Source organism: Populus alba, chromosome 15 (genome assembly GCF_005239225.2).
Source record: "Populus alba chromosome 15, ASM523922v2, whole genome shotgun sequence".
Lineage (NCBI taxonomy): Eukaryota > Viridiplantae > Streptophyta > Magnoliopsida > Malpighiales > Salicaceae > Populus > Populus alba.
Genome location: NC_133298.1, coordinates 1,173,447 through 1,187,150, shown reverse-complemented (window position 1 = coordinate 1,187,150; position 13,704 = coordinate 1,173,447). Strand labels below are relative to the sequence as shown.

At 31.3% G+C, this 13,704-nt stretch overlaps 1 protein-coding gene across 1 annotated transcript; it reads right to left on the bottom strand.

Moving 5' to 3' along the window:
* Positions 1-5,570: 5,570 nt before the first annotated feature.
* On the bottom strand, positions 5,571-6,665 carry LOC118036372 (ultraviolet-B receptor UVR8). Its single transcript, XM_035042039.2, has 4 exons — positions 6,459-6,665; positions 6,230-6,382; positions 5,949-6,107; positions 5,571-5,776 (listed from the first exon to the last, which is right to left on the bottom strand). The coding sequence occupies exons 1-4, from the start codon at positions 6,658-6,660 to the stop codon at positions 5,586-5,588; spliced, it is 705 nt and encodes a 234-aa protein (XP_034897930.1). The 5' UTR covers positions 6,661-6,665; the 3' UTR covers positions 5,571-5,585.
* Between the last annotated feature and the right edge of the window lie 7,039 nt (positions 6,666-13,704).

Sequence of the window (13,704 nt, the reverse complement as noted above, 5' to 3'; positions counted from 1 at the left end):
GGTGAAGCTCAAAATAAGCCCTTGAGAAGTTGAATTTTACTAGAATATGGCAGTTACAGTGCACATGTTTCGATACCAAAGAAGCCATAAGAGATGGACTAGTTCCTTAACCAAATATAATAATTTTTTAGTGCCTTTTCGTCACAGTTTTGATATCCATTGAGGTTTTGCATGGTTCAAAATGGTCTAAACTTAGAATCATTCACTAAGGACAACAATTACACTTCATAATCTGCAACATTTTTTAAGGGAATCATTATCATCTCAGTAAAGGGTCTTAAGTTACAAATATTATCGCTAGAAAAGGGTCTAATAAAGTTTCAATCTTTCACTAATAAAAAATACAAGAAAAAATATAACCTGTTCTGAGACAATATATAGCAAGCGAGCAAGCAATACCTCTATTGTGATGGTAAGAAGGACAAGAGATTAGAAATGAACTGTAAGAAAGGTCCCACCTCATAATTCCCCTATAGGGCTGTGTAGTTAGTCTCTTTATCACATTCACCTCCATAGTTCTTTTACTCACTGTGGGCGAGTTTCAGTGTTTCTGTTCTGAAATGAAAGAGAAAGTGGAAGAGAGAAGAGTCCAAAAATGGGCTAAATCAATACCATTTATGAGCTTCAAAAAACACGGGCCTGTGGGGCCTTTGCTTCTTCTTTTTTTTAACTTACCTATTCAAAACCGGCGTCGTCTCAACGAAAGCAGTCCCTTCCAACGGTCAAAATATTTCATTTCTATCAAGCAAACCAAACTCTGTGTATATAAACGAAGAAAGGAAACCCCTTTCTTCATTTTTCTCTCATGCCTCTCTTTTTGGGTTTTCAAAATCCTCTCTCTCTTCAAGAAAAACCCTAAGAAAGATCGTTCATCAAGTTTCACTTCTAAGGTATGATTGAAGGTTCACGCTCTTAAGATTTTATCTTTTATTTAGTTATTATTTCTTTGTTTAATTTCCAGTTTGAATATTTCTTTGTTTGATTTCCATTTTGAATTAGAATTTAAATAGTTCGTTCTTTGTTAACCTTCTTTTCTTTTATCTTCTGCTCTCTCTTCTGTTGTGTTTGTTTGATTATTTAGTCTGATTATGTGGTTTTTTGCAGGATTGTCTTGAGAAAAGAAACTTCAATTCAGGTCATGAACATTATTTATCCTTTTTTATCGCATTTATCTTATGTCTTGCCCTATGATTTATAAAATATTCTTGGTCATTAATTGCTAAAATCATCCTAGGTCTAGTCTTTTTTTCTCTCTATGTTCATTTTTTTTTTTTTAGAATTTGGAAAATGGGGTTATGTATGCTTTCTTTTTTCCTTCTCTGTATGGTTGTAGACCTACTTTTGCAGAAACATGGCACCTCGGTTCAGCCAAGCATTCAGGTTCTTTCCTAATTTCCAGTATATTTTCTTGGAGGCATGTGAGAGTTCCTAATTTACTTGTCTCCCAACTTTGTCTATGTGGGGTTGTTAACAGTAATGTGTTTGCTGGTATTTTAAATTACTTCAATTTGATATGATGGATAAAATGGCTATTGGCTTGTTATGGTATTGTGTCAAGACTACCCAGAAAAGATATCTATCTATCTATTTATAATTCTAACATTTACATTGTCAAATATATCTTTTATGTGGATAATTTATGATTCTGTGGTTTTTAGAATCTCTAAAGTAAATCACTTAAAATTCAACCATTGTCAGATATTCTTGATGGTGAAATTATCAGAAATCAATTGGGAAATTATACAAGTGTGGTTGGAATGAACAAATTGAAGCGAAAAGATCCCTCGTCTTGATTTTGTCAGACTAATAATGTGATTCAAATTTAATGCTCCTAGTACTCCGACTTTCTCAGAGTGGAAACTTGCATGAAAATTAAGAGCACATTGAAGAGTATTTTAGAGAAAACTAAAGCTTGGATGAGGAGATGTTACTGAATAATAAATTTCTTTGTAGAATACAATACAGTTAGGATAATTTCTTGTTTATCTTCGAGGCAACCTTTAAAATCCTGTTTCAGCTAAATACTGAATACTAGAAATCCTTTTTGATTGGGATGTTGATCAGCAACATATTTTGAATGCTAAAATACATATCATTTATTTTTCCTTCTTTATTTCAGTTGATCATCATTGTTATATGTTCTATCCATTATCTTTACCTTGAAAAGTTTGGAGCAGGTGGTTCCCGTATCTCGTATGCTGAATTGTAGTTTAATTTCGTTGTAGTTGTTCTTTTTCATTTTTAATACCTGCAGCTGAGACACTTGCATGGGAAAAGAACTGAAATGACATTAATGATTTATGGAGGTTAAGAGGACTGATCTCAAAATCCTATTATAAAGAACAGAAATCTTTTTTGTGTTTTGCTTGAACTTTGAAATTGAACCAAAATACAGAACTTGTATTTGTGTGCATGTATAACTCTTGCCTCGTACACATTTCACTTCACTTTTTTTTAAAATAAAATAAAATGACTTGATAATATACCCCTGTACGGCAACTAGTCTTTTATTACTTTGTTTGTTAGGCTTTCACTCTTATAGGCAATTTTTCTGGATGCGCGTTGGGAAGAAGTGGAGAAAGATTGATGCTTTGAGTAGCTTAATACAGATAAAATGAAGTAGGCATCTGAGGTAATAATTTTATAGTTTCTTATACACTGATAATATGATTTGCTTGGTCTAGTCACTTTGTAGTTGTCTCACATCTCTTTTTCATGGTGGGTATTCTTGTTAAGATACTCGGTTGTTATTAGTGTTTTCTTTCGTTGCCACCATCATAATACCTAGTGAAGCTAGTTTCTTTATCACATTTAGCTGCACAGTTTCATGTTGCTCTCCCTCCATTTGTCTTATTGTCTTTGCTTTGAGAGGGGGAAGAGTACGAGCATGGATTATTGAGAGGGGTTAATATAGGAGGAATGGTTTGCTGAATTGAAGAATCAAGTTTTTCTATTGTTATTGGAGATTTTTATTTACTGATAAACAGCTCACTTGTAAAATCCCTCTCTAAATTTTTTAATAATCACTGTTTTTTAGTTTCTTGAATGATATTTATTAACTAGGAGAGTGAAGTTGCCGTAAGATTAGCCGGGGATGAATGAAGTCTAGAAGATTGGCTTTTTTGAGTATTTTGTGGCTTTGTTGAATCTGAAAAGTAAATATACTATAATGTACTTATATTCAATCATGTTTAGTATTATAATGAACTTTGTTTCTTTCACAGCTAAAAAATAACCATTGTAATTTTTAAAAAGTAGAAGGATCTATGGTTAAAACATTAATAATAATAATTCTCAAAATTGGGATTTGTGCTTAATGTATATCTTCCTTGTGTTTTGAGTTCATCAAAATCTGATACGATGCAATGACAAGTTGATCTTGTGTCTAGTTGGTTGTGGTTTTTAATTCGTGTACTCTTAGTTATGGTGGTTTCGAGGAACTTTTTGAAGGAGAAAGGGAAGCAGATGAAAATCATGAAATGGATAAGGGAATATGAAAAATAAAAAAAGAATTGAATTTAGTTGAAAGATTTTTTGTTCCACACACTTAATAGAAAATTGCTTTCAAATTGCCAATAAAGTAATTCTATTTTTGCCAAATAGGTACATCAAAAGAAATTATTTAAAAAAATAAAAAGAGGATATATGAACTTAACATGATTTGTTACTAAGTAGTTGGAACCTAATTATAAAACAATTTTCTTTGTTTTTTTAACTGTGAAGCTAATTTACTTCAACCATATTATAAATGTTTTTAAAAAAAACTAAAAGCTATTACTCAATAAATGCAGCCATCAAACTATGAAATGATTATTTTGCTGTTTTTAAAAATTGTTTTCTTAAAAAACACTAACAAAACTTGTAACTGAAAGGGAAATCATTTTTCCTAGAGATCATTGGACATTACAAAATTGACTTGGGAAAAATTAATCTAAACATATTTTGTTGGTATAGTAAAATAATTTTGTTGCTCTTAAAAGAAAAAATATATATATATATATAGCTTTAGTTCAAGGGATTTTTTTTTTGTTATTTCATTATTTTTTGCATAACAAAATCATGCTCATAACTTTGAAAGCAAAAAAGTATAAAACATGCAAAGGGGGGATTTTCTGTCTTTTATTTTTTATATTAGTGAAGTGATAAGATTGACCTTAAAAAATATTAAGGTTGGTTTCAAGGGCATTTTTGTTTTTTTTCTCTATTCGTATCAACCCTTTCAAAAATTAATTACATCCTTTAGATTCCATTTCTATCACTTTTGGTTATTTTTTTTTATTACTACTTGTTTTACTTTTAATTTTAAAAAAAAATTAATTTTATCTTTAGGCGTTTATCTAATCTGGTTTTAATTCTTTTTATTGTTATTTTTTTTTACCATTTTCTTTTATCATTTTTTTTTTCAATTATGTTTCTCATCATTTTATTTCATTTAAATTTTTTTTTCAATTTTAATTTTTATTCTTTTGATTGTTATTTTCTTATCATGTTCTTGATTTGTTGTTTTTTTTATTATTATCTTTCCCATCAATATTTTATTTTATTTAGTTTTTTTATTTAATTTTTATTTTTATTTTTTTGATTGTTATTTTTATTTTATTTATTTATTTCAATTTAGTCCCTAATTATTTTCTTTCATTTAGTTTTCATACTAGATTCATTCCTCATTATTTTGATTATATTTGTTTTATGTTTTTAATTTTTATATAACTACAAATTTTACTTCTTGATTTTTTTGTGTTTGCCTTTCAATAAGATAATTCTAATCTTATGGCTCAGGTTATTTATTTTGAATTATTAGCCTTCTATAGTTTTAGGGTTTTTATTTTATTTTATTTTTATTTTTATCATTCAAGTCTTGTTATTTGTTGAACTCACATTAAGTTTTTTAAAATAAAATTATATTATTTTGAAAAAAATTAAAAAATTAAAACGATATTATTCTAAATAAAAATAATTTTTTAAAAAAAATTCTTGAAGTTTACTTTAAACAGAGTTGATCATTTAAATCATCTAATTTTAAATAAATCATCTCATAACCTGCCTTAAAAGTAAAATTGGCTTGAAACCAAGCAAAATATTAAGGTCGGTTCAAAGGGTTTATTTTTCAGGCATTATCTAATTTTTATCTTTAGGTTTTAATTCTTTTGATTGCTCTTTTTTTGTGTTTTACCATTTTCTTAATTTATTTGTTTTTCAATTTCGTTCTTCATCATTTTATTTCATTTTATTTCTTTATTCAATTTTGGTCTTTATTTTTTTTTTTTCTTATCATGTTTTTTATTTATTTTTTTTATTATTATTTTGCCCCTCAATATTTTATTTTATTTAGTTTTTTTTATTAAATTTTGGTCTTTATTTATTTATTTATTTATTTTTTAAATTTTTTTCAATTTAATCTCTAATTATTTTCTTTCATTTAGTTTTCATACTAAATTTAACTCATCTAATTTTAAATAATTCATAACATAACTTGGCTTAAAAGTAAACTTATCTTGAACCAAGATTTACAAGTCATCAAAACAACCTGTCGTGCCGTACTTAAAATGAGAAACCTAATGCAAGGGCAAAGTTGACAAATGGGCCTAAATCAACAATTGTTTTGTAATTGGTTGTTTATCTATTGCAGCACTGTGATCTCCATTTGCACTGATGCTAACGATTTGGACATCTTCTAACCCACAAGTGACTTGAGGAAGATTAATTGATTTGATTTTATCTTTGGAGATACCCAGTTGACCACGCTTTCCAGAACCAAAACCATAAACTTGATTTCCTGGTACAATCCAGATTGCAATATCACAAATGAAATTAAGCTCCTTTTAAAAACAACGAACCTTAGTGATTTAAGCATATGTTAAAGCGATATTGACTTCGCAGCACAGATGCATCTCTGCATTATAACATTGTTACTAGCAATGAAGGAAGAGGTTTGCCACAGCAGTTACCATTAAGTAAGACCAGTGAATGGCGCATGCCACAAGCTATCTGATTAACAAAATTATTAGCGAAGTAGTCGACTTTAACAGGGGTACTCTGCGACCTGTAATCCCCTTGCCCAAGCTGGCCAAAGGAGCCATCCCCGCAAGTAAAAAGCAAGCCTGTGTCTGAGAATTGGTAAACACCAAAAAAACCTTAAAACAGAGTTTTCTACTGGAGAATGGATATTAATTTTTTTCCAGAACCTCAAAGATGGAAGAAACGATTATAATCATGAATGAGAAAGAACCTGAGACAAACCCAGAATGGCTCCATCCAGCTGAGACCTGAGTAATGACATAACTCTGCAAGGAGCTGACCGGCTTTGGGTGTAAGCTGTTGAGCATCTCTCCATGACCCAACTGACCAGTTGTGCCCCTGCCCCATGTGAACACTCTACCACCTACAAACAAGAATTTGATTAATTGTCATTTGATAACAAGAATTCAAAGGGAAAATGCAGAAGTCAACGAGGGTACCAGAGGTCAAGGCAATAACATGAGCACCGCCGCAAGCAAGAGTAGAAATGGATTCAGCAGAGGAGAGAAAGGGAAGGTGAAGGAGTTGAGGGAGATACTCATCTTCAAGCTTCCCTGTGCCTAGCTGTCCCTCCGTTCCTGCCCCCCAACTCCATATCTGTTGCTGTTTTGATTCTTCTTCATCCCGTTTAGCTTCTTCCATTATTTTACACAAGTAAATTAATAAAAATAAGAGTTATAAATATTTATTAATAACACTACAATATTCAATCAATATGACCTTGAGCATGGTAATTCTTCTACGATGAAAAGGAAAGGAAAACGTCTCAAATTAGACTCCTAATTATATGATGGGTTTCAATTGATTGCTCTAAGAATTTTTGTTTTCAATGTGATCCCCAAGTTTAAAAGGTTGTAAATTTTACCCTTTCATATCCAAAAGTGAGGAAAATATTTTAATGAAAATTATCATGTTTACTTCATATTAATGATATGGTTTCATTGCATAGAATGTTCATTCTTGATTAAAAGAGTCTGTTTGGTAACCTGGTGGCTTCCACGTTTCCTGCGATTTCAAGCAACCATCCGTTTGGTAATTAAAAAACGTGTGTTACTGTTCACTGGATCCCACATGCAGCTGCGTTTAAAACGCGAGAAAAGAAGAAGCAGCTCCTGCCTGCTTTTTGTGCGTCCAAACTTATGCTACTGTTGTGAACAGTGGATCATGTTCCACTGTTCACTAAACAATTTTTTGTTTTATTATTTATTACAGTGAAGGGCTGAAGGCATGCATCCACTTTTCAGTGAACAGTGGAGAATGCATCCACTGTTCGCAGAACACTTTTTTTTTTCTTTCTTTTTTCTTTTCTATGTAGGTAATTAATTTCACTCGTATTGTTCACGTGAACAACAATTTTTTTTTGTTTTTTTTAATTAGTTTAAGGTGAATTAAATTTACTCGTAATGTAATCTTAATTTTATTCTTGATAATATTTTACCTAATTTTGTAGTTCTTGTTGGATGAATTTTGTACATAATGAAATTGTAGATAGTTTTTTGTTAAAATAATTTTTTTATATATAAAGTGTCATTTATTTCATGATGTAATAGCAATAGTTAAATCCATAATATTTAAATTAAAAACCATCAATATTAATATATATTTTTTAAAATTATTTTATAACCTCAATTTCAAAAGCATTCTTAACCAAACACATTAAAACTACTTTTTTAAAACCTCAATTTCAACCACAGTTTTAACCAAACACCTATTTTTTTCAAACCAACCTCAACTAAAAGTACTTTTTATAAAACAACTTTTTTTAAACCACAACCACAACCGCTACCGCAATACCAAACACATTCTAAATCTATTAGAAAATGTGGGTGGAAGAGCTCAATTGTGAAGTTTTTAACCTTTAGAGATCCAATTTCTTGAAGATAAATTTAATTGAGATATGGCTCATAATTTTGATATTCATCATAGTCCCTATCAATAGTAATTGTAATAGTAATAATAATAAGAAACAGAAGAAGAAGAGAGTGTTGCTGGCAAGTAAATTAATTAATGACAATGTGGATAATTTAAATAAACAGTGTTTAAAAAAGAGTTTTAATAGCATTGTTCATGTCTTCATAACATCTTAATTTTAATAGATTGATAGGGTAATTAAGGAGGTTTTTTTATTATTTTAGAGCATGTGTGACCAACTTTACAAATCATTATTACATAAGATATGGTAGTCGGCTAGGATACGAAGCAAATAAGAGAAGGATGTAAGAATAAAAAAAATTTAAATTAGTTCGCTTTTGATTTCATGAAGGATAGAGATTGATTTCTTTTTTGGAAAACTTTAGGGTACACTGGCTTGGGTACCAAGCAAAGAAGAGATGCTAAACAGTAAAAAGATGCAGTTTGCAAGATTAAATTGGCTATCCTTTTTCTTAATGGCAGAGTTTTCTTTCCTTTTTTCAGACACTTGAAAGAAGAAAAATTGAATATTATTGAGGTAAATAGTATCTTCTAGCTGAATTTCTGGCAGCATAATATATATGGAAGAAAATTCTGGGATATATCTCCTTTAACTTAAAGCTTGCATTACCAGCTTTGGCAAACCATTGTTACATGTACAAGTAAGAATTTGGTGCCTGTCATGGGCACAAAGCAACGAAGAGATGCTAAATAGTAATAAAGAGATGCTGCAATAATGAATAAACTTTAAATTAATTGCTTCCCCCCCCCCCTTTTCTTTTCTTGATAGACAATAGGCATTGCACTAAACTTCCCAAAGGTTTGAACATGTGACTCGTGAACTTTATCAATTATCAATATGCAAACTATTAATCATTTCTATTGTGTAGTCATTGCAAATCATTTCTATATTTAATTATTTAAAATTAGAGACTCGTGAACTTCAATTTCATTTTCACCTCATATGCAGAGCTGGTAATATGACTAGTTTTATTATATTTGATTACTTTTTGTTGGAAGAAGTGCGAAAATTCGAGTGTAACAGTTTTTATATATATAAAACAAATGCATGCATGGTGATACAAAATATGCAATGGATTTATAAATTTAATCATCAGATTACAAAATAAATTAGAGAAAATAAAAGGATTAGAGACACTCTTTAATCAATATAACACTACAATAGTTCAATCATTATGACTTTGAGCGTGGTAATTCTTCTACGATGAAAAGAAAAGGAAAAAGTCTCAAATTAGACTCCTAATTATATGGTGGGTTTCAATTGAATGCTCTAAGAAATTATTTTTCAATTTAATCCATGATTTTAAAAAGTTTTAAAATATTATCCTTTCATCTCCAAAATTAGGAAAATATTTGAATGAAAAACATCATGTTTCCTTCACATTAACGTTATCGTTTTCATTGCATAGAATGTGGTTCTTGATGAAATCTATTAGAAAATGTGGATGGAAAAACTCATTTATGAAGTTTTTAACCTTTGAAGATCTAATTTAAGATAAATTTAACTGAGACACGGTTCATAATTTTTGATATTTATTTAGCCTTGTCCCTATGAGTTGGCCTCCACAATTCCAAAATAATAATAATAATAATAATAATAATTATAATTAATGATGATGTGGATAAATTAAATAAACAGTGTTTAAAAATCGAGTTTTGCTAGCATTGTTAACGTCTTCATAAATCTTAATTTTAAGAGATTAATCGGGTGATTAAAGAGGTTTATATTTTTTTATTTTAGAGCATATGTAATCAACTTCGCAAATCATTATTACATAAGATATTGTCTTTTTTTTATTGTTTTGAAAACTTTAGGGTGCACTAACTGCGATACTAAGTAAAGAAGAGATGCTAAATAGTAAAAAGATACACTTTTGCAAGATTGAATTGGCTATCCTTTTTTTTTTTAATAGCAGAGTTTTTTTTCTTTGTTTGAACATTTGAAATAAGAAAAAGTGAATATGATTTGTTGTAACCCATTTTTGGGTCCCCATAAAAAATAATAAATACAAAAAAAAAAAACAACAACAAAACAAAGAAAGCTGAAAAACAGTGCCGTTTTGAACGGCACTGTTCCCCTTCCTTCCCCACCGAGCATACAGCAGGAAAGAAAGAAAAAGAATGCATATTTAATGACGCCGGTCCCTCAAGCCCACCGACCCAACGACCGAGACATTGGCCGACCACCTACCGCACCGCCGAAACCGAGGGAGGCACGCCTGGACAGCCGCGCCCGACCAGCCGCCGCATGAACCGTTCCTTGGCTCCACAATGAAAAAAAAAATGCTCACGGGCTCTATAAATAGAGGAGGAACAACAGAAGAAAGGGGCGGAGGGGGGGGAAGAGAAGAGAAGGGAGAGACAGAGAGAAGAAAGCAGAAGAGAAGGGAGAGAGAGCGAAGAAGAAGAAGAAGCAGATAAGAGAGTAAAAACAGAGGAGAGAGAGAGAGGAAAACAGCACCGCCGGCCACCGCGAACAGCCAGTTCCGCCGCCGCCACCCCTGCCACATCAGTTGCTGCCAACATCACCACTGCTCCAAGTAGCCTTTCCCGTCGTTTTTTGTTGGTTCAGCTTCATCTGCATGCAGAATGTTTACGTTCTGCAGCAGATGAAGATTAATTAGCGAGTTACTGTGCTGTGCACAGTAACTCGCTAATTAATTCACAGTTACTGTGCATGTGCACAGTAACCCGCAGATTAATTCTCTGGTTACTGTACACACATATATTTGGGCCTGATCCGGCCCATTTCAAAGAAAAAATAAAAAATATTTGTTTCAGCATTTTATAATTTTTCCGCGTAATTTTCATGTCATTTTGATTAATATTTGGTGGTATTTTTTTTATGTTGTTAAAAATACAAAAATCTAATTTTCAAATACCCGGTTTTCGTCAAAAAAAAACTTCCACAAAATACAAAAAAATTATAAAAAAGTGAAAAAAATGTTTTTGTGCATACGGCCAAGTGTCTCAAAGCTAAAATCATATTGTATTTTTTCATACACCAAAAAAAAATGTTTTAGCATGCATTTTGGCTTTAATAACCAGTTTATTAAAGTCAAGAGAATATTGGCCAATATTTCAAAAACAACAAAAAATTTTATTTTGTTTGTCTCTTAGTATCCGGGGTATGACTTTACACGTAATGCATATTCCGAATATTTAATTCTTTTTTTTTTATAATAGAACCTGGGGTATGACATTACATGTTATGCGTATTCCGAACAATAAAAAACCACAACACGACCTTTGATTTTATCAGACATTAAAACAATGCAGCTTACCTTAGGTAGGGCGTAGTTGGGGTGCTAATACCTTCCCTTTACGCAACCAGTCTCCGTACCCGATCTCTAAAGACCAGTTAAGGTTTCTAGTAACCAGAATACTAGGTGGCGACTCCCTGTCCATTTTTTAGCTTAGAGACAAAGAACTCCTTATCTCACCATATTTTCCATGCCAAATAGACAACATACCACACCATCATGAAGGGTTGGGGGTGGACGATCGCCGCACCGTCGTACATGTGCGACATGATTGAGGTAAGCTGTATCTTCTAGTTGAATTTCTTGCAGTGAGATGCTTGAATATGGAACTCCCGAAAGAAGTTTTCTTTTTTAAGAGTTTTCTTTCTTATTTTTTTCGAACACCTGGAAGAAGGAAAAGTGGAATATTATTGAGGCAAGGAGTACCTTCTGGCTGAATTTCTGGCAGTACGATGCCCGAACACTGAATTTCTAAATTTTTAAAATGTAAAAGAGTAATATAAAATTAGTTTTAAAATTTTATTTAATAGTTTAAATTATTAGATTAAAATATTTTTTAATATTTTTGATAATAATATCATTTTTTCTTTTTAATAATTCACCAATTTTTATCATCCTACTCGTAGTAATACATGACTGTGCATGAAAATTATATATGGATAAAAAAAATTTCATGATTGTTGCTGCAGCAATAACATGGAATGCTGGACAAAGGTACAAAACCAACAGTGCATTAGTTAACAGCTAGGCAGCCAATAAAAGAAGGGATTTCGCCTTCTTTTATAGTTCGGTAAGTACATTATCAAATCTCCACTTGAAAGATTAAAAAACTTTGTATTCGCAGATGAGGTTTTGGCCTAGTGGTAGTAGGGGTTTGTTTTCTTCCTCTGCATTAGGGTTCAAATTTCATTATGCACGGCTGTCACCCCCGCGGGTGTCCTTACATGCTCACTGGTTTGCAGGATGTTCAGTGGGCCGTGGGATTAGTCGTGGTACACGCAAGCTGACACGGACACCAACATAAATAAAAAAAAACTTTGTATTCGAGTTGTGACCCGATATTAGTCATTTTCCAACTTCTGATCAATTATATTGTAAATGCCTACAGCTTCTGATATGTTGGCGTTGTAATATATTTTTAGATAGCAATTGTTTAGTTTAAAATTAACCATGACGCTTCTTTCCTTTCTCTATTTGCTTTTTTTTTTTTTGGACAAGATTTCTTTTGGTAATTTGTTTTAGTTTCTTCAGAGAAATTTTGTGAGGTTTGAATTTTTTTTGAAAGATTTTTCTTAAAAAGAGATTTATTGGACGTTAAGATTTGTTTTTAGCTTAAGAATTTATACTATGTTACAAAGCAAGAGTAATATTAGTGAAACCCCAAATCACTTGAAACAGAACACAGAACAGTTTCCATACTAAATTAGTTGAGATTTAAAACTTGGCACAGGATAATTATACGCTACAATGAAGTTGTCCATCAAGGGAAGGCCAAGCAAATTGGCTTCAAGAACACAGAATTATTCGATTAAAATATTTTTTAATATTTTTGATAATAATATTAATTTTCTTTTTAATAATTCACCAATTTTATCATCCTACTCGTAGTAATACAAGACTGTACATGAAAATTATATATGGATAAAAAAACAAATTCATGATTATTGCTGCAGCAATAACATGGAATGCTGGACAAAGGTACAAAAACCAACAGTGCATTAGTTAACAGCTAGACAGCCAATAAAAGAAGGGATTTCGCCTTCTTTTATAGTTCGGCAAGTACATTATCAAATCTCCTCTTGAAAGATTAAAAAACTTTGTCTTCGCATTTGAGGTCTTGGTGAGGCTTCATTCCTTTCTCTACACCAGGATTTAAATTTTATTGTGTGCATTTTTGTCATTCTCGATGTGCTTTACATGCTTACTGGGTTTTATAGGATGTTCAGTAGGCCGTGAAATTAGTCGTGGTACGCGCAAGTTGGCCCGAACATCCACGTAAATAAATAAAAAAAACTTTGTATTTGAGCTGTGACCCAATATTAGTCATTTTCCAACTTCTGATCAATTATATGGTAAATGCCTACAGCTTCTGATATGTTGGCGTGGTAATATATTTTTAGATAGCAATTGTTTAGTTTAAAATTAACCATAACGCTTATTTCTCTTTCTCTCTCTCCTTTTTTTTTTTGAACAGGATTTCTTTTGGTAATTTGTTTTAGTTTCTTCATAGGAATTTTTGTGAGGTTTGAATTTTTTTTTTAAAAAAGATTTTTCTTAAAAAGAGATTTATTGGATGTTAAGATTTGTTTTTAGCTTAAGAATTTATACTATGTTACAAAGCAAGAGTGATATTAGTGAATCCCCATATCACTTGAAACAGAATACAGAACAGTTTTGCAGACTAAATTAGTTGAGGTTTTAAAACTTGGCACAGGATAATTATATGCTATAATGAAGTTGTCCATCAAGGGAAGGCCAAGCAAATTGGCTT